General features: G+C 48.8%; 1 protein-coding gene across 2 annotated transcripts in view; it reads right to left on the bottom strand.

Annotated features, from left to right (window-relative positions):
• Nucleotides 1-4,080, bottom strand: part of LOC140393704 (solute carrier family 41 member 1-like) — a 77,981-nt gene extending 73,901 nt beyond the window's left edge. Inside the window, exons 1-2 of one of the 2 annotated variants that reach the window (XM_072480003.1) lie at nucleotides 3,930-4,080; nucleotides 2,413-3,226 (exon numbers count right to left, since the gene is read on the bottom strand). In XM_072480003.1, the coding sequence (XP_072336104.1) occupies nucleotides 2,413-2,823 (411 nt within the window). In that variant the 5' untranslated portion in view covers nucleotides 2,824-3,226; nucleotides 3,930-4,080. Of the gene's footprint in view, nucleotides 1-2,412; nucleotides 3,227-3,714; nucleotides 3,879-3,929 lie in introns of those variants that run through there. The other variant, XM_072480004.1, reaches the window with a different exon arrangement.
• Between the last annotated feature and the right edge of the window lie 16,697 nt (nucleotides 4,081-20,777).

Below are 20,777 nucleotides of genomic sequence, written 5' to 3'. Positions count from 1 at the left end.
TCAACCAATATTTTGTATTAATTCTCCCTTTCTTCAGCAAGATGAAGTTAGGCAAAGAAATGTCTCGGAAAATATTTGTTTACATTATTATTTTCATTAGTATGCAGAAAATTACGTTCTTGGCTCCCAAATCATTAAAAATGGCAAACTGGCAAAAGGGAGTTTTGTCAAAGATTTGCTAAGCAAATGCAAAGGTTATAATGATAATAATCTTGATTGTCACAAGTACATGGGGCTGATTTAGCACACTGGGCTAAATCGCTGGCTTTTAAAGCAGACCAAGGCAGGCCAGCAGCACAGTTCGATTCCCGTACCAGCCTCCCCGAACAGGCGCCGGAATGTGGCGACTAGGGGCTTTTCACAGTAACTTCATTTGAAGCCTACTTGTGACAATGAGCGATTTTCATTTCATTTTCATTAACACTGCAATGAAGTTACTGTGAAAAGCCCCTAGTCGCCACACTAAGGGAGAATTCAGAATTTTCAAATTACCTAACAAGCACGTCTTTCGGGACTTGTGGGAGGAAACCCACGCAGACAAGGAGAGAACATGCAGACTCCACACAGACAGTGACCCAAGCCGGGAATCGAACCCGGGACCCTGGAGCAGTGAAGCAACAGTGCTAACCACTGTGTTACCGTGCCGCCCATATTTACCCAGGCCAATCACCAAGATCACTTATGTCCACCTTCATAACATTGGTCATCTCCTCCTTGTTGAGTCTCATCCGGTTGAGTCTCATCCGCTGAAGCCCCCATTGACACATTACCCCTAGAATTGACTATCCCTGACCAGCCTCGGACATTTTACTCTCCAGAAATTAGGAGTCACTGAAAATTCTGCTGCTCGGTGTCCGAGCTTGCACTGAACCCGCTCACACACCACAGATCCTTATTGGCCTATTTTCAGGTCCATCGATTTAAGCATTGCCTCAATTTTAAAATTCACCTCCACGTTTTCAAATCCCTCCACTATTTTTCCCCCTCCCTCTCTCTGCGACCTCCTCCAGGCTCACAACCCTGGCCTTTTGAGCATTCCGGATTTTAGTTACTCCACCACTAGTCACCAAGCCTCCATGTGCCAAGACCCTAAACTCAGGTAGTACCTCCCTAAACCGCTCTGGTACTCCCTCTCTCTTCTTTCAAGGCACTTTTTAAAGCCTATCTTTTTTGGCCATTTCCCCTAATATCGGAGTGTGACTCAGAATGCATGACATCTCCCCCTCCCCCCTCCCCCCCGGTCTCCAAGCCGCAATAAATATTTTTCTCCCATTTTAAAAAGCACTCTGTGAGCTGGAGTGGGACACAGGAGGGCAATTCTTGGCCAGCAAAGTGGCATCACTCTGCAGTGTTGTATTCAAATTGCAATAGGTGCCAATCTCAAGGAGAGAAATCCTTCCAGTTGTACAGTTAAGATACCTGGGCACCCCACGCAACACAGCGAGAGTGCCACTATTAAATGACACCCACTGTGGTTTTCCAGCCGGCCATTGAAGTCATTTTCCCCACCAGGTTCATGAAAGAATGCCAAAACCCAATTCTCAATGCTTATAGACAAATTTTGTTCCAATTTTACATAAAAGGAACAAACTGTACCAGAGTCTAGGGAGAGCAAAACATGAAAAGGCAAAGCTAAATTATTATTCTAAAATAACATCAGCGTAGAGTACGCTACTGATCAATTTTTACAACTGAATTAAGTGGTTCAATAAAATGTCAAATCTCCCGAAGCAAATATCAAAATACTAAACTGAAGAGGTTGAACAAATCACTTAGCCCATCAGAAAGATTTAGAAACTTGCCAGCAAGTTCTTTCCCCCTCACAAAAAAAGAACAACGATATTTCACAGTTGCCACTGAGTATAACATGTGAATAAAAGGTTACATTTAGCATTTCTGCTGGATTGCAGCTAGTACAAGGCACACAAGGCAGCCTTTTCTATCCAAGGGGGTTCTGACATTCCACAAGTAAACATGGGAGTGATTTTTATGCATGCCATGTACACTTTACTTATTTCAATTTTAACAAGAACCAGTTTCAAAACCATACAGTCATTACAAGGGAAATGCAAAGTGGACTTTAAAGGAGGAGTTACATTTTCTTCAGTGGAAAAAGTATTAACTGGGCACCGGAGTGCGCCAACTGCAGAACGTGGTAGAGTACGTGTCCCCTGCCAAAAATTTCCACATTGTTGAACGGTCACTGCAATGGAGACCACCTTTAATTTCCCCCTCCGGGCAGAGAGATGAATGAAAGGGAGTCTTCCCACTTTTAGGAAAAAAGCCTGGGGCTATTTCAGAAGCAGTTTGGTTGAAGACCCGAGTCCTCTACTTGCAGTTATTAGTCTGGAGAGATTGTCTGGTGCTACTGATGGTGGAGCCACACACAAAAACAAACATATGTGCACTTACCTGTACAATATCCAAGACCATCCCAGCTGCCACCGTCCCGAAGCCTGCCAGCAGGAATGGGAACACAACCTGCAGTCCTATAGAGAAAGAGGTCTCTTTTAGGGAATCATGACCTCGACTTGGCTCGCTGATAATCTCATCGCTGTCGATACTCTGACTGCCATTCTCCAGAAGGGCATCTTCCTCCCTCAGACCCTTGGCATTGGCATGAGAGTCTCTCGCTACGGCCTCCACTCTTTCACCCTGTTCTCGCCCCTCTGTTAAATAGTCTGAACTGTCTGCCTCAACCAGCTCCATGGAGGAACTTGGAATTATAGAAATGGCAAATTCATCAGAGCTGCCAACAGGGTAGACATTCCCGTTGGCGTGGTAAAGTGGGCCAAGCTCCTTCTGTTCTGTGGTGTTAGACATCGTGTATTCACAATCTTTGGAATATCATAATCCGTCTCCTTGTTCTCTTTTCCTCTTAATCGGTTTCAAATATTAAAAAGCTTTTAAATGTTTGTTTCCCCTTTCCCCCTCAAAAAAAAATAAAGGCAAGCTCTGCAGTTTTTGTTGTGGTTGCAAACTGACTGTAAGATTTAGGCAAGAAAGATCCTTTTCAGCTTCTCATCCCCAGGTGGAATTGGCAGAACTGTACTTGTCGTCAGAATTCAATCCACCCGACCAGCTTCATGGTGGAAATGTGGCACTTTTTCAAACGTTAAAAGAAAAACTCCCTTCCAGTGCAATAACAGGAACAGTGAGGGCGAAGGGTTCTTTCTGTGGTATCTCTCGAGTCAGTCTGGCATGGGAAACAGTTACAATCTCGTTTCTGTGAACAGAGTGGGAAAAAAAGACACATTTAACATTTCATTGAAGTAATGTATTTAGGGGAGGGAAGGGGGCCAAATCGACACACTGCATTTTGTTCGAAACCAGTCTCAATGTGATTCAGTCAGGAAACCACTGTGGCAAAAAAAAAAAAGGCGGCCAACATTTTGATCATTCAACTCCCACTCTGACTATGATGATGACATTGGGGATGGAAGATTTAATAAATATTACTAAAATAAATCCTCTGACAAAACTTGTGAGTGTGTGTGTGTGTGTGGGGGGGGGGGGGGGGGGAGAGAGAACAGAAAGAAAATCAAATTGCATTTCCAATCCTGAACTGTCAGTCAAAAAGATTGCTTGAGGATCGAGCCCAGAGAATCAATTATTTCCCACTCCCAGTTCTCAGAGTTTGGAAAGTTTCCTCCTGCCAGTGGGTCCCCAAAGACATTTACAAACAGAGAGGGAAGGAAGGAACCGCTTTGTTACCCCTGTCAGCTTTGAAGCAGGTTGGCTTTGGTGTGGGAGCCTCCTGCAGGTCTCCTCTCCTGGTGGGTGGGTGGGTGTCTCCCTCTCTCCGGCTCCTGCCTTTTGGGTTTTCTTTGCTGTCCCCCTCCCTCAGAGAGGAGGAGGGGAGGGGGAGTTGGTGCTGGGATTGGACAGATTGAGACACCTCATTCCCTTTATTCGGGTTAAAGTGTTACCTGATGGAGGATGTGAGGCACTGCCGGCGGTAACTCATTAACGGGCCGTTCAGTCAGTCAGTGACACGGGGCCTCCCGCTCCAGCAGCTCCTCCGCCGGCTCCCAGCGCCACTCCAGCAGCGCAGCGTCCCTCCATCCCCGCGCAGGCGCGCGCGTGCCCCCCCCCCCGGCAATGACATCACCGCCCGTCAATCGGAGCGCCTGCGCCGCGGATTGACAGGTGGTCGGACCAATCAGCGTCGGCCGAGGGAGGGGGGCAGCAGAGCCCGCCCTCCGCGTCACGGCGCCTTGGAACTCCCCATGTATCAGAGAAAGTAGCGAATGGGCAAAGTAGCGAGTGGGCAAAGTTGCCACTCCACAGACTGAGCCCAATGCTGGGGCTGGCGGAATGGGCGAGGATTTATAGATCTACAGTTCACAGTGCAGAAGCAGGCCATTCGGCCCATCGAGTCTGCACCAGCTCTTGGCAAGACCACCCCACTTTTAAACCTACACCTCTGCCCCCATACCCGGAACCCACCAATTGCCCCTTTGGACACCGAGGGGCAATTGAGTGCGGCCAATCCGCCTAACCCACACGTCTTTGGGCTGTAGGAGGAAACCGGAGCTACCGGAGGAAACCCACACAGACACGGGGACAACGTGCAGACTCCGCACAGCCAGTGACCCAAGCCGGGAATCGAACCTGGGACCCTAGAGCTGTGCAGCAACAGTGCTGACCACAGTACTACTGTGCCACCTCCCCCACAGTCCAACCGTGACGTGATGATTAACATTCAGGCAGATTGCAAACCCCCCATTTAAACCTTTTCCAAAGTTTTCAATTCCCCCCACCCTTTAAAATCCCTACAGTACAGAAGGAGGCAATTTGGCCCATCGGGTGTGCACCCACCCCCCTGAAAGAACACCACCCAAGCCCACACCCCCATCCTATCCGCCAAACCCCTTAGTCTAACCTGCACATCTTTGGACTCCCAACGGGCAATTTAGGGTGGCCAATCCACTTACCCTGAATATCTTGGGCTGTGGGAGGAAACCAGAGCACACGGAGGTAACCCACACAGACACGGGGTGAGCATGCCTAACTCCACACAGATAGTCACCCGACGCCGGAATTGAACCCAGGTCCCTGGCGCTGGGAGGCAGCAGTGTTAGTCACTGTGCCATCCCAGAGTTACAAAGCCAGTAAGCAAAGTGGACAGGGTGAGCCCCTAACCCATCTCCTTGCATGCTCCAAAAGCCGATTCAAATTGAATCCAATTCATCGTTCCCCCCACAAAAGGGACAGACTAGTTCCAAGAGCAGGTGAATCTGGTTGGTATGTGCACCATAGAAACACAGTAAGTATGACAACGTCATTGGAGTTGGAGGTTTCCACCTGTAAATAGCTGTTTTAATGAGAGTTACAGGGTGGAACTCTGGAAGGCAGCACCTTGCAGAGGCGGTGGAAGTGGAGAGAGACGATCAATAATTTCAAAAGGAAATTGGATGGGCGCTTAAGGGAAATAAATCTGCAAGCTGAAAGGATAGAGTGGGGGAAGCGGCTGACTAGATTGTTTAACAGGCATGGAGTCAATGGGCCAAATTACCTCCTCCTGTGCTGTAGGGTGGCAGGGTGGCACACTGCTGCCTCACAGCGCAGGAACCTGGGTTCAATTCCGACCTCGGGTGGCTGTCGGTGTGTAATTTGCACTTTCCCTGTGTCTACATGGGTTTCCTCCAGTTTCCTTCCATAGTCCAAAGATGTGCAGATCAGGTGGATTGGCCATGATAAAATTGCTATTTAATGTCCAAAGATGTGTAGGTTAGGTGGGGTTCCAGGGATAGGTCGGGTGAGTGGGCCAGGATGGGGTACTCCTTTAGAGAGTCGGCGCAAATTCAATGGGCCGAATGGCCTCCTTCTGCACTGTAGGAATTTTATGATTCTAATCACCAAATGGCCACAGAAGGAGACCATTTGTCTCAGTGTGTCTGTGCCAACCACAAAACAGCTATCCTGTCAAATCTCACCTTGCAACTCTTGGTTTGTAGCCCTGTAAGTGCGATAGCACATGAGGTGCATATGCAAGTGTTTTTAAAAATAAAAGAAGGGTTTCCGACCCCACCACCCCTTCAGCCAATGAGCTCCAGTTAGTGTAGCCACCTAAAATGGCTGATTCCCTATTAATTTGGCCAAAACCCGATTTAAAATAGCTAACCAAAAAGACTGATGGGAAAAGCAGCCACCAGGACACAAACGGACAGCTGCAGACAGAAAAGCGTATTCGGCTCTGGGGAAGTTGGCCCAGATCGATACTCAAGACTATTAGCAGCACATCAACCCAGACATCTGCAGTTTAATCGGCTATCCCCGGGAACAATTGCAACATATTAGCAATTGAATGCCGGGCCAGACCTGTCGGCGCCTGCAGTGGCCGAAACAAAGACAGGTGAACGACCACCCCCCGATCAAGGAATCGCCCCACTATTGGAGCATATCGAACCCAGTGACTGGGAACAAGTCCAATCACTTGGGACTCAGGGTCAAGGGCCGCCCCGAGAGGCAGGAAGCCCCTGGGCCCTATAAAGTGAGGGGCCAAGTTCAGATCTCTCTCTCTCTCCCTTCTTCTCCTGCTCGCGACCTTCGCAAGAACATCGACCAGAAACTGTAAGTTTGACTCCAGCGATCGCTACCCGATAAAGACTCCTAGCCATCGACCCGTATCAGCCTTTTGAATCCCGCGGGCCAGATCCGATTCGATAAGCCATTCGTTTCCCTGACCTGGCGGGCCCTTCCTAAAGTTACGTATTGGCCAGTAGTGGTAGGTTTCGATATAGATAGTAGGATTATTGTGTAAACATTAATTGTTGTATCTAATAAATGACCGTTGATTTCAATCTTACTAAGCGGTGTGCCGACCTATTAATCATAACTGGAGCTTGAACCACGTGGCTGTATCAGAAAGATACCTGGCGACTCGTGAGCAAAGGTGACATAATCAGAGGTAATAAAACTAAAGCTAAAAAGAGCAACATTAGTCATCAACCTCTGGGTAAAAAAATAAATAAATGCCACCTGTTGTTGTACTGCATCAGAAAATAAAGTTGCAAAATCTGGCAATGAAAATCGCCAGAATGGCTTTTCAGTTTCTCGTGGATCTACCCAAATCTTCACCCTGAAACAAGCAAGAAAATTAGGTATTGTAGATTCCAAAGCCAGCCCTAGATGGTAGACCAGGTTTACGAAGAGAGACAATTGTGCACTGCAACAGAAGGCCAAGATTACGCAGCAGGACGTAATGACAAACCTATCGCATTTCAGTGCTTTAGAATCAAACACCGACAAAGAATGGATACAGATTGGTCTGTCTTGGGAACATGGTTGAGACTGCCATGAATTTTGACATGCCAGCTGCTTAAACTGTGAGGAAAGTTAGAGAAAAAACAGTGCTAGTGAAAACAACTGGCCGTGAAAAGAATAGATTCACCCGCTGTATTTCCAGTGGGACAAAGCTCAAGCCAATGGTGATATTCAAGGGCAAACAGCAACTCCCAAAGGAGTGGGTTATCCACGTTCGCATAGAGGATGGATGGATGAAGGTGGCTTGAAAATATGGCTGAGGAAAGTTTCAAGTTTTCAACCTGGAGGATTACGTAAAGAGAAAGGTTTTCACATCTGGGCCATGTACACCTTGTCGATGATGTTTTTGCTGGAGTTAGATCCCAAAACGTTGATGTAGCAATGATCCCCGGTGATCTCTAACCGGTCTCGCTCAACCATTGGACGTCTCTCTAAACAAGCCCTTCAAGGATAGTGTGAGAAAAGAGTGGAATAACTGGATGATCAGAGGAGAGAAGACATCCACCAAGTGAGGCGGCATATGGTTCAGTCGTTAGTCATCCTGTGTGGATGGGTTGCAAAGGCCCAGGATGAAGTCAGAACAGAGATTGCCGGCAAATAATTTCAGAAATGTGGGATATCCAATCCACTTGATGGTACAGAAGATGAGTATTTGGGGAAAGATATGGCCAATGATGACATGATTGCTGATGAAGATGATGTTGATGATCCATATGATGATATAATTCAAAAAAACAGGTTGGGGTGCAGTATTTGAAGATGAGGAGGAGAGTGCTTTTTATGGATTTTAGTACAAGTTCTGTGCATCCAAAGATGTGCATGTTAGGTGGATTGGCCATGCTAAATTGCCCCTTAGTGCCCAGAGGTTAGGTGGTGTTCCTGGGTTATGGGGACAAGTTGGAGGCATGGGCTTGGGTAGGGTGCTCTTTCCAAGGGCCTGTGCAGACTTGATAGGCCGAATGGCCTCCTTCTGCACTGTAAATTCTATGATTCTATGCTCTGCTACTGAACCGTATTTCTTTCTGTGCTGTGAACAAAATTGAATTAAATGTTACAAATTTGCACAGTTATTTTGCTTTATTTTGACGAATCTGATGAATTTAGCGTAAATTCTGTCCCCATTCCAATTCCATTTTTCTCCCCACCCCTAGTGGAGCACTAAAGCAGACTTTTTTCTGTTTCCATAGTTAGTAATTTCTGGAACAGGTTGTTTATCTGTTGCTAGGGGCTTATAGCTTAAGAGACGCCAGCCCCCATCAAGCATGGTTGACCAAGGATCTCTCCAGGTCAGACCACCAGCCATTGGCAAGTTTTGCAGATTGACAGCCAGTTTCAGCGCATTACGAACGCACCTTCCTTGGCCATCAAATCCTAGGGGGTGGGGGGGGGGCTAAAACCCAGGCTTCTGACTCAGAGGCGGGGACCCTACACAATGCACCACAAGACCTCTCCCTCTGTCTCCATGACGTGAATAAAAATTCAATATTAAGAATACTTATTGAGCTATTTTTGGAGGGCACGTTATGCAGGAAGTCTCCGACCTGGCACTCTGTGATAGTGGGAGGGGGGGCGGATTAGTGGTTAACCCCTTACTTTCTGGATAAGAATTTTGTCTCAGAAACTCATCTTTTACACGAACGCATGCAGAATATACCGCAAATGTACAATACTGCATATAATCTTGTGTACTTGGCTAGAATAAAGATACACTCTCATCTCTGAAATTTTGCAGAAAGAGCTGAGATGCATATTCCAATCTGGAATCGGAAAGACTCGGACGCTCCCATACTGGACCATCAAGGATTAAGTACCCGAATAATGTTTTAAAATAAAATGACAATCACTGTACCCATTTTTCTTGCTTTGGTTCCAGCCCAAGATATAACATTTTTTGATATCATAACTATTGACAAGGGCAAGCAAAATAGCCTTCGGTGTGCACATTGTGAAACAATGATTCTCTTTGCCAAACACAGCAATAATAATAGGGCATGGAAAATTCTGGTATGGGCATGTACAGGATGCATGCCTGACTGAACACGGAGCACCATTTGTGTTCTCATCTAAATATGACTAACTACAGATTGTTCTTCTTGGGTCACTTGGGTTTAACACTCGCACTTACAGCATAGTAAGTAATCAGAACAGGAAACTTGAGTTAGACTTTGTTTCCATATTGCTGCCCGCCATCCATCCAAAACACATATTAATGTCACTTTCTTGGTAATGGTTTAACAATACTGTAACCGCTTTGTAAAATATTCTGTGAGTAACACGAAGGCCCTGAATTAAGAATGTGCCCCTCAGTTTTGGTTGGTTGCAGGCTATGTTAGTCATACGACAAAGACATACCAAGTTCATCCAGCAATGCAGAAAAGGGACAAAAGCTGATATTCTGATTCTCATGTTTCCCATTAAAAAAAATTCACTTTCCTGCACCAACCATCATTTCATGAGAAAACAAATGAGCAAAACCTCGAAGTGAAATGGGTTTATGGGGCTCTGCAATGGTTAGGCTGAAGAAATGCCAATATCCATTCAACTTGTAGTCACACAATAGAATGACATTGATGGCTGACCGAAGGGATCAATTTCCCATCAATCAGTCTACAGCAGACCCTAGAACTGGCATCAGAAAATCCCCAGTGGAGGAAAGCTTCGGGAACTTTTGTTTTCAAAGTTACCTTCTTGCTACCAAATATTCTACATTCACTGTAATTCATGGCTCCAATTACACATAGACGTAATCTCAAAAAAATCAGATTCAGAAAGGAATCGATTTTGCATTTGAATGGCTCGATACTAACTGTTTCCACTGATCCCCAGCATGTCCATTTCATAGGTTAACCTTTTGCTCACTCAAATATTGTTACCGTCATGGAGACATAGAGGTTTTACAGCAGGAAAAGAGGCTCTTTCACCCACCATGTCTGTGCTGGCCATCAAGAACATACCTACTCTAATCCCATTTTCCAGCATTTGTTCCAAAGCCTTGTGTGCGATGGCATTTCAAATGCTCAATTGAAATATTTCTTAAATGTTGTGATTTCCTCTCTCTTTCACCCATTCAGGCAGCGAGTTCCAGATTCCAAACACTCTCTGGGTGAAAAAGCTTTCCCTCACATCCCCTCTAAACCTCCTGCCCCTTACCTTAAATCTATATCCCCTGGCTATTGAGGAATGGAGAAGAATGTTCCTTCCTCTCCACCCTCTCTATACCCCTCATAATTTTACACACCCCAATCGGGTCCCCCCTCAGCCTCAGCCGCCCCAAGGAAAACAATCCTTGTCTATCCAATCTTTCTTGATAATTGAAATGCTCCAGCCCAGGTAACATCCTGGTGAATCTCCTCCGCACCCTCTCTACTGCAACCACTTGCCTCCTATATTATTACCACAGAATAGTCTTGATGTTCATTTCCTTTTAGCGCAGGCCTTCTCCTCTGGTTCTACTGTTCCAGGCAAGGTGAAAAGCCTGTCTTGATCTCCATTATCCAGCACCCAGGGCATTCCACAATGCAGAAATCATATCACAGCTCAGCCTTTTCATGTGAGAATGTTATAACCCCCGTGAGGACCATGGGAAAACAATCATTGACCTCCCTGTGGGAGTCATAGAATACGAGCTCCTTAGGCCTGGAGCGAAGGCCAACTACCTGGGCTGTTATGGCAGGTTATAAAAGCAGGCCCGACTCAGGGCCTGATCAGACCCAACCTCCCAGCGAGGTCTGCCCTGGGAGTGAGATGCTGTGCTAAGCTTGCAATTGTAAATAAATTCACCCTCATTACCAACAGCTTCCTTATGAGTTAATATAGTGGCGACGAGGATCTAAGGAAGCCCCGGACATGCCTGGCGATTCGCCTATCCGCAGGAAGTTCATGTTGAGTGTGGTGCGTTGCATCATTTGAAATACTGTTGTTGGGTAAATTGGATGCCTTCGATGCGGGGCTGCAGGATTGGAATCAGTACGCAGAGCGCATGCGATGCTTCCTCCAAGCAAATGCAATATTGGGGGAAGGCTGACAAAATGAGTTCCTTCTGATTGCCGGCGGGGCCCAGGAATTTGGAAACGTCAAACGTTTGACCTACCCAGCTGCACTGGATTCCAGGTCGTTCAATGAAGTTGTGGCAATGGATTTGGACCCCAAACTGTGATTATGCAAAGGTAGCGGATGTGGTAATACCAGGTATTGCGATACCTGAGAGGTGAATGACCATTGGCTAGACCTAGGGGTCTACCATTGGCTGATAGGGGCTGTTTAGCACACTGGGCTAAATCGCTGGCTTTGGAAGCAGACCAAGGCAGGCCAGCAGCACGGTTCAATTCCCGTAACAGCCTCCCCGAACAGGCGCCGGAATGTGGCGACTAGGGGCTTTTCACAGTAACTTCATTGAAGCCTACTTGTGACAATAAGCAATTTTCAATTTTCATTTCATGTACATAGCCCCGCCTTGAGAGGCGGGGTATAAGAACTGATGCTGTCCCAGCAGCCTTCACTTTCTGTATCATCGCTGCTGGGTACAGTTCTAGCTGATTAAAGCCGATTAGATATGACTCCTCTTTGTCTCGAGAGTATTGATTGTGCATCACGGTGCGTCGTTACAGACTTTTTAAACTCATTTACGGTGCTTGGACGGGCCATCCCGCAGAAAAGGTACAGGACAGATGTGTATGCGTGTCCTCACCTATGTGTGTGTGTGTGTGTGTGTGTGTGTGTGTGTGCGCCCTTGCTTATAGTGTGCATAACTTGGGTCGCCCTTTCGTTCAGTCGCCATGTCAGCCACGGGACGATGCAGGTCCGCCGTGACTTCCTCCAGCGGAGCAGTCACCAAGGCAGGTTCATGACGGTGTTCGCGTCGCGGGCGCTGCCGCAGCCCGGTGGTGTGCCTCGCTCGAAGGAGGACGGGGTGCCGCCATTGTGGTTGAAGTTCTCGTGAGCGTCAGGACCGCCCAGAGCAGCACAGGACACGCCGCCCGCGACAACAGCAGCAGCCATCCTGTACGAGGACCTTGCACGTGGACTCCCAGGACGAAGACTTCAAAGGCAGTTGAATTGTGTTTTGACTCCAAAGGTTGCACCAATTCAGGTTACTTTACAGGTTAATGGGCACCCGGTATCCATGGAGATGGATATGGGGGCTGCCGTCTCCATTGTGGACCTTCACACTGTTGAATGGCTGCATATGGGACTCATGCTATACAGAGGAACCAGTAAAAAATTGTGGGACCACTGTGACGCTGGAGGCATGTGGACAGCAGGTGGTCCACCTGCCCCTAGTAGTCACACATAGTCCAGGTCCAAACTTACCTGGAAGAGACGAGTTGAGGGTCCTTCAATTTGATTGTCAGCAAATCATTCAAAATGGCTCCGTCAATCTTTGCAATGCGTTGAGTAAATATCCGGAGGTTTTTCAGGAAAGTCTGGGCAGGATTAAGGGTACCAGAGCCCACATTTATGTCCACCCTAATGCTCAGCCCCAGCACTTTTGGGCAAGGCTGGTTCCATATGCGCTAAGGTGAACTTCCTAAGGTGGACACAGAACTGCAATGGTTGCAAGATCTAGGAGTCACCCGACCCATACAGTTTGCAGAATGGGCTGTGCCGGTGGTGTCAGTGATGAAACCTGATAAAACTGTCCAGCTATGTGGGGACTCCAAGTTTACAGTGACCCGGAGCCAGGATCAAACCTTGATCCTCGGCACTGTGGGGCAGCAGTGCTAACCACTGCGCTACTGTACCTTCCCTGAGACCCTTAATTCTAACGTGCAATACTTTCCCTTATGGCACTGGACGACGCTGCCCATGTGTGGAGTGACGGCCTGGACGGCCACATTACGTTTTTCTTGAACCTTGGCATACGCATAATTTGAGAAGGAAGGTCTGGGTGATATCTTTGGACTTTAGAAATTCCATCAGTATGTGTATGGTCGGTATTTCACTGTCATAACGGACCACAAGCTCGGCCTCTTCCGGGAGGACACGAGCACCCGGCCGATTGTGTCAGTCCGGATCCAGCGGGGGGTACTCCTGCCTGCCACTCGCAAGTACACCGTTTGGGTACCAGGATCGACCATGTGGACGCACTCAGCTGGTTGCCTTTGCCTGCGAGCGCCCCATCCACGCTTGTGGCAGACAAGGTGATTGCGGCCATAGATTTTATGGACTCCCACCGGTGACAGCAGCTCGAGCATGGATGGCGAGTGTCATGTGAGAGATACCACTATTACACGTGAGAACACCACCCACCAGGTACGTGGTACATACTCGTGCGACTCGGCCAACGTTGTCTACCTCATACACTGCAGGAAAGGATGTCCCGAAGCGTGGTACATTGGTGAGACCATGCAGACGCTGCGACAACGAATGAACGGACATCGCGCAACAATCACCAGGCAGGAATGTTCCCTTCCAGTCGGGGAACACTTCAGCAGTCAAGGGCATTCAGCCTCTGATCTCCGGGTAAGCGTTCTCCAAGGCGGCCTTCAGGACGCGCGACAACGCAGAATCGCCGAGCAGAAACTTATAGCCAAGTTCCGCACACATGAGTGCGGCCTCAACTGGGACCTGGGATTCATGTCACACTACATTCATCCCCCACCATCTGGCCTGCGAAATCCTACCAACTGTCCTGGCTTGATACAATTCACACCTCTTTAACCTGGGGTTACCCCATCTCTGGATCTGTAAAGATTTAATCACCTGCTAATAGTCGCATTCCAAGCATTGTTTGGCATCTTTGAATTTGTCTATATATGTGTTTCTGGAACATACCTCTTCATTCACCTGAGGAAGGAGCAGCGCTCCGAAAGCTAGTGACATCGAAACAAACCTGTTGGACTTTAACCTGGTGTTGTAAGACTTCGTACTGTGCTCACCCCAGTCCAACGCCGGCATCACCACATCATGCAGACTACAGACGGTTACAGGATTTGCACGCTGGCCATCGGGTGCTTCCACATTGCAAATGTTGGCAAGGAGCTGTGTTTGGTAGCCGGGTATCAATGCAAACATCCGAATCTGCCCTCGTCAGCAACTCTCCACTGTGGGAATGGCCGGGTCCTCCATCGATTCACCACCACGCGGACTTTGCTGGTCCATTCATGGGCTCCATGTTTTTAATAATTGTGGATGCCCACTCAAAGTGGGTGGAGGTTTTCAGGATGTCTTCCAGGGCTACTATTGAGATGCTGGGGGGGGGGGCTGGTTTGTACCCACTTCTGGAGGTCCTGGTTACGGACAATGGAACTCTTTTCACCAGCGAGGAGTTCGTAAGCGGCGCAATGGCATTGGGCATATCCACACCGTGCCATATCATCCTTCCTCTAATGGACTGGCATAGAGGGCGGTCCAAACACAAGGTTTGAAAAAGCAGATGACCTGGTCTATGGACACGCGTTTGGTGCGCTTCTTCAATTACCGTACAACGGCGCACGTGACCACCGGGATTGCTCCAGCAGATCTCTTGATGGGACGACGTCTCCGTTTGAGTCTTACTCCTCCAAACCTTGGGGCAACGGCTGACTGGCATCGGGGTGTCCGCACTGAGGGCCCAATGGTTCCCCTTTGATGGGAAGCGGCGTGCAGCTCCACCTGACCCAGATCCACCATAAATGGATGCTCTGGCGCGGGCACAGAATGCCTCCGGCAGTCGATGTGGATTTACGGGTTCGGGGGGATGAGGGGGAGAGGGGTGTTAAAACCCCCATGGGGAAACCGTTATCGATAGCTCTCTCTCTCTCTGTGTGGGACTCATCGAATATGAGTACGCTCGGCCAACCACCTGGGCTTGTTAAGACAGGTGATAAAGCAGGTCCCACTAATGTGGCGACATTACAATGTGGCGACGAGGGGCTTTTCACAGTAACTTAATTTGAAGCCTACTTGTGACAATAAGCGATTTTCATTTTTCATTTTAATTTTATATTCGTTCAGCAAATTGATCCAGTGAAACATACGAATTAGGAACGATCCAGTTCAATCATTCTGTGCTGGTGAGTTATTCTCAGTGTAGGTAGCATTAGGAGTCCTTCCATTGCAGCATCTATAAATACAGGAGCAGGATTAGGCCACTCGGCCCATCGAGTCTGCTCCGCCATTCTATCATGCCTGTTATGTTTCTCAGCCCCATTCTCCTGCCTTCTCCCCGTAAAGCCTAATCCCCTTATTAATCAAGAACCTATCTATCTCTGTCTTAAAGACACACTTGACCTCCACAGCCTTCTGCGGCAAAGAGTTCCACAGATTCACCACCATATGGCTGAAGAAATTCCTCCTCCTCTCAGTTTTAAAGGATCGTCCCTTCAGTCTGAGGCTGTGCCCTCTGGTTCTAGTCTCTGCTAATAGTGGAAACCTCTTCTCCACTCCACTTTATCTTCATTTTTTTCATCTACGCCTCTCAGTATCTCAGTATTCTGTAAGTTTCAGTAAGATATCCCCCCCCCCCCCCCCCCCATCCTTCTAAACTCCATTGAGTACAGATCCAGAGTTCTCAACTGCTCTCCATATGACAAACTCCTCACTCGAGGGATCATTCTTAAGAACCTCCTCTGGACCCTCTCCAAGGCCAGCACATCCTTCCTTAGATACAGGGCCCAGAACTGATCACAATACTCCAAATGGGTCTGACCAGAACCTTATACAGCCTCAGCAGTACAATCCTACTCTTGTATTCTAGCAATCTCGAAATGAATCTTGAACCTGTCTTAATTTTTCCTTTAAAATTTTGAGATCAGGTCGTATTCGTTCCCCAATCACGATTCAACATATTTTGCTGCAAGTGCGTGAACCTTGGGTAGGGTAGAAACTGCTCCACAAACCCCACTTCCAAAAAACAGTTGCCAGGACATTGGACTTTTGGTTTGGGAGGTGGCAGGTGTCTCTGGAAGAACTGATGCGGTTGCTGGGTGCGGAAGTGGAAGGCCTACCTCGGGCTCAGGCACTGTGCCCTATAATTCAAAACAATAAACCACAATACCTCACCCCTCAGACACGCATACACTCACCTCCACCAATTCATGTCCCCTCAAGAACCTTGCCCTCAATGTCAATTTATGCCTCTGTAACCACGACATGACCTTTTATAGTGCTTATGGCAACTGAGTGTTAACTCATGTCAACCCATGCCCCCACACACTACCATTTGTCATTGCATTTACTCACCCAGTGTCCACCAATCCACTGTGGGCAGATCTCAGGACCCCTACGGAGATTAGATACATTTCTATGAAATAAACTTCCAATTGTCTATTGCAGACTTTACTTTATTGAAAAAATACTCCAATTTGTATAAACCCATTCATTACGTTTACATTCCCTCAATTACATAAAGCCTTAGAACAGCAATCATTTCATTCAAGTGCAGTATTAGAATTCATAATCCCACTTCAAAGTGTCTAGAACCATTTGTGGCTGCCAGTCAAACACTGAAATGGCAGACACCCTACTCTGGGGTGGTTTAGCTCACTGGGCTAAATCGCTGGCTTTTAAAGCAGACCAAGGCAGGCCAGCAGCACGGTTCAATTCCCGCACCAGCCTCCCCGAACATGCACTGGAATGTGGTGACTAGTGGCTTTTCACAGTAACTTCATTGAAGTCTACTTGTGACAATAAGCGGTTTTCATTTTCATTTCATTATGATAATGGATGGTTATGAAATTAGTCAGGCAGACATAATCCAGTAAAAGAAACCCTCAGGTTCCTGTCAACAGAGAGCGAAATACCAAGTAATTATGCATTTAAAAAATTACTCAAGACATTTTTTAAAGATTTAAAAGCAGGACTTTTAAATGCCTTGACAGCTGCCTTTGGCAATTTCTCTTGACACTTATGGCTCCTTTTGACAGGTGCTCTTGACAATTTTGCTTGTTGATTTGCTTTTTAAATTTCGAGTAGCCAATTCTTTTTTTCCAAATAACGGGCAATTTAGCGTGACCAATCCATCTACCCTGTACATCTTTGGGTTGTGGGGATGAGACCCACGCAGACACGGGGAGAATGTGCAAACACCACATGGTTAGTGCCCCGGGGCCAGGATCGAACCCGGGTCCTCAGCGGCGTGAGGCGGCAGGGCTAACCACTAATTTTGACAGCTGATTTTGACAGGCCAATCCTCAGCCGGAATTTTCTGACCGTACACGCTGCCGGAATCTTCCGGGCCCGCCGATGGTGCGCCCCCGCTGCAGGATGCATTGAGGGATGCAGCGAGGGATGCATTGAATGGGAAGCCTAACTGATCCTGCCGCTGACCAATGGCGAGCTTCCCCCACCACCACGAAAGGTGTCCCAGGACCAGACCATAAGGAGTACCTTGCCTCTCCAAAGGATATCCAAATGAACCCACTTACCGGGTCTATCCGGCACACTTTGGGTTTCACATTCCTGGGCTACAAATGTCCGAGATGTGCCCCCATTCTTGCCCTGCAGACGTGGGAAGGGCCATGTTTGAGGGCAGTACGTATGCTTTTCAGGGCACTTGCACCATGATGGAGGGGGCTCCGTTAGGCCCAGGGGGTTCCGGCAGGCCTGGAGGCCGGGGCGGGGGAGGTGGGGACAGCAGACCTGGAGCGGGGTGCGTTCCGGAAGACCTGAGAAGGTGATAGGAGGTCTGTTAAACCCAGGGGACTGGTGGGCTCCAACAAGCCCAGGGATGCCGAGGCGGTGGGGGACCAGCAGGACTGGGAGGAGGGTTGATCCAGCAGAGCCTGGCAGGCCTGGGAGTTTGGGGAGTGGGGTTTGGCTGGTCCCCCAAACACCCAGTCTCCCCCAGTCACCAGCTTCAGCTCCAACTCCTGCTCCCATGTACCCGCGTTACCTCAACAAGGAACTTGTACAAAGAGAAACAGGAATTATTAACAAGATGATATGGAATACACTGCTGCAGTTAGGGTACAATGTTTTTTTTTTTTGCTGCTACATAATTTTTAACAATATGACACTTCCTTTTAAACTTTTATTCATAACTCAAAGGCTTGGGAACACACATTGTGCAGATGTCAGGTGCAGACAGGATTCAGGTCCGCTTTAATTATCCGTAGCTGAAAACTCCTCATTCATCAACAATAGCCACATGCTCACAAGGCTTCATTGGGTTTTGAAACTGAACTACTATTCTGATCATACCAAACTCCTGAGATACTGAAGCAGTCCAGTTCCTTATGCAGCAAGACCGTGGCGATATTCAGGTTTGGGCTGATATGTGACCAATAACATTTGTGCCAAGCTACTGTCAGACGATGGCCATCTCCAACAAGAGACTATCTAACCATCTCCCCATGTCATTCAACGGCATTACCATCGCTAATTCCGCCACTGTTAACATCTTGGGGGTTACCCAGGAACCAGACTGCTTCAGTGCCTGAGGTGTTTGGTATGAGCCGAATGTTAGTTCAATTTCAAAACCCAATTCAGCCTTCTAAGCATGTGACTAATATTGCCATTGACCCGAAACTGAAGTGGGCCGGCCATATAAATACTGTGGCTAGAATAGCAAGTCAGAGGCTGGGAATCCTGCGGAGAATAACTCAGCTTCTGACTCCTCAAAGCCTGGACCACCATCTGCAAGACACGTCAGGAGTGTGATGGAATACTCTCTCCTTGCCTGCATGAGTGCAGCTCCAACAACACTCAAGATGCTCGACGCCACCCAGGACGAAGCAGCGCCGCTTGATTGGCCCCCCATTCATTCCCTCCACCACCAGGGCGCAGTGACGGCAGGGTGTACCATCTACAAGATGAACTGCAGAAACTCACTAGCACCTTCCAAACCCATGCCTTCTACCATCTAGAAGGACAAGAGGCAGCAGATGCCTGGGAATACCACCACCTGCAAAGTCACACAACATCCTGCCTTGAAACTGTGGTGGGGGTGGGGGGTGGGGGTGTGTGGGGGTTCCCAGCTGGTCTCGCCAGTGGGATCTTTTGGTTCTGCTTACGGTGAACCTCTGCCGCTGGAATCCCATTGACAAAGATGTTACATCCCCTTGGGTACGGTGACCGGCACGGTAGCACAGTGGTTGGCACTGTTGCTTCACAGTGCCAGGGTCCTAGGTTCGATTCCTGCTTGGGTCACTGTCTGTGCGGAGGCTGCGTGGGTTTCCTCCGGGTGCTCCGGTTTCCTCCCACAAGTCCCGAAAGACATACTTGTTTAGAACCTTAGTTAGGCCACACTTGGAGTATAGTGTTCAATTCTGGTCGCCACACTACCAGAAGGATGTGGAGGCTTTAGAGAGGGTGCAGAAGAGATTTACCAGGATGTTGCCTGGTATGGAGGGCATTAGCTATGAGGAGCGGTTGAATAAACTCGGTTTGTTCTCACTGGAACGACAGAGGTTGAGGGGCGACCTGATAGCGGTCTACAAAATTATGAGGGGCATAGACAGAGTGGATAGTCAGAGGCTTTTCCCCAGGGTAGAGGGGTCAATTACTAGGGGGCATAGGTTTAAGGTGTGAGGGCAAGGTTTAGAGTAGATGTACGAGGCAAGTTTTTTACGCAGAGGGTAGTGGGTGCCTGGAACTCGCTACCGGAGGAGGTGGTGGAAGCAGGGACGATAGTGACATTTAAGGGGCATCTTGACAAATACATGAATAGGATGGGAATAGAGGGATACGGACCCAGGAAGTGTAGAAGGTTGTAGTTTAGTCGGGCAGCATGGTCGGCACGGGCTTGGAGGGCCGAAGGGCCTGTTCCTGTGCTGTACTTTTCTTTGTTCTTTGTTCTTGTCACTTCCAGCGCCACTTGACCCAGAGTCAGACAAAATTGAAATTAATAAATGATTCTCAGAAAATACCAAAAGTCTTTGCCCTCGGCTGCCCAATAACTACAGACACCAGGGGCGGGATTCTCCGCAATCGGCGCGATGTCCGCCGATCGGCGCCAAAAACGGCGTGAATCAGTCCGGCATCGCGCCGCCCCAAAGGTGCGGAATCATCCGCATCTTGAGCGGCCGAGCCCTAACGTTGAGGGGCTAGGCACGCGCAGGACTGATTTCCACCCCGCCAGCCGGCGGGAAAGGCCTTTGGTGCCCCGCCAGCTGGCGCGGAAATGACTTTGCAGGGCGGCGCATGCGCGGGAGCGTCAGCGGCCGCTCACGGCATCCCCGCGCATGCGCAGTGGAGGGGGTCTCTTCCGCCTCCGCCATGGTGGAGACCGTGGCGAAGGCGGAAGGAAAAGAGTGCCCCCACGGCACAGGCCCGCCCGCGGATCGGTGGGCCCCGATCACGGGCCAGGCCACCCTGGGCCAGATCGCCCCGCGCCCCCCCCCAGGACCCCGGAGCCCGCCTGCACCGCCTTGTCCCGCCGGTAAGAGAGGTGGTTTAATCCACGCCGGCGGGGCAGGCATTCTAGCAGCGGGACTTCGGCCCATCCGGGCCGGAGAATCGCCGGGGGGGGGGCCCGCCAACCGGCGCGGCGCGATTCCCGCCCCCGCCGAATAACCGGTGCCGGAGAATTCGGCAACCGGTGGGGGCGGGGGGGGGCGGAGAATCTCACCCCAGGTTTGTAAATTTAA

The sequence above is a fragment of the Scyliorhinus torazame genome, chromosome 17 (genome assembly GCF_047496885.1).
Source record: "Scyliorhinus torazame isolate Kashiwa2021f chromosome 17, sScyTor2.1, whole genome shotgun sequence".
In the NCBI taxonomy this organism is placed as follows: Eukaryota; Metazoa; Chordata; class Chondrichthyes; order Carcharhiniformes; family Scyliorhinidae; genus Scyliorhinus; species Scyliorhinus torazame.
This window is presented reverse-complemented; position numbering and strand designations above follow the sequence as displayed.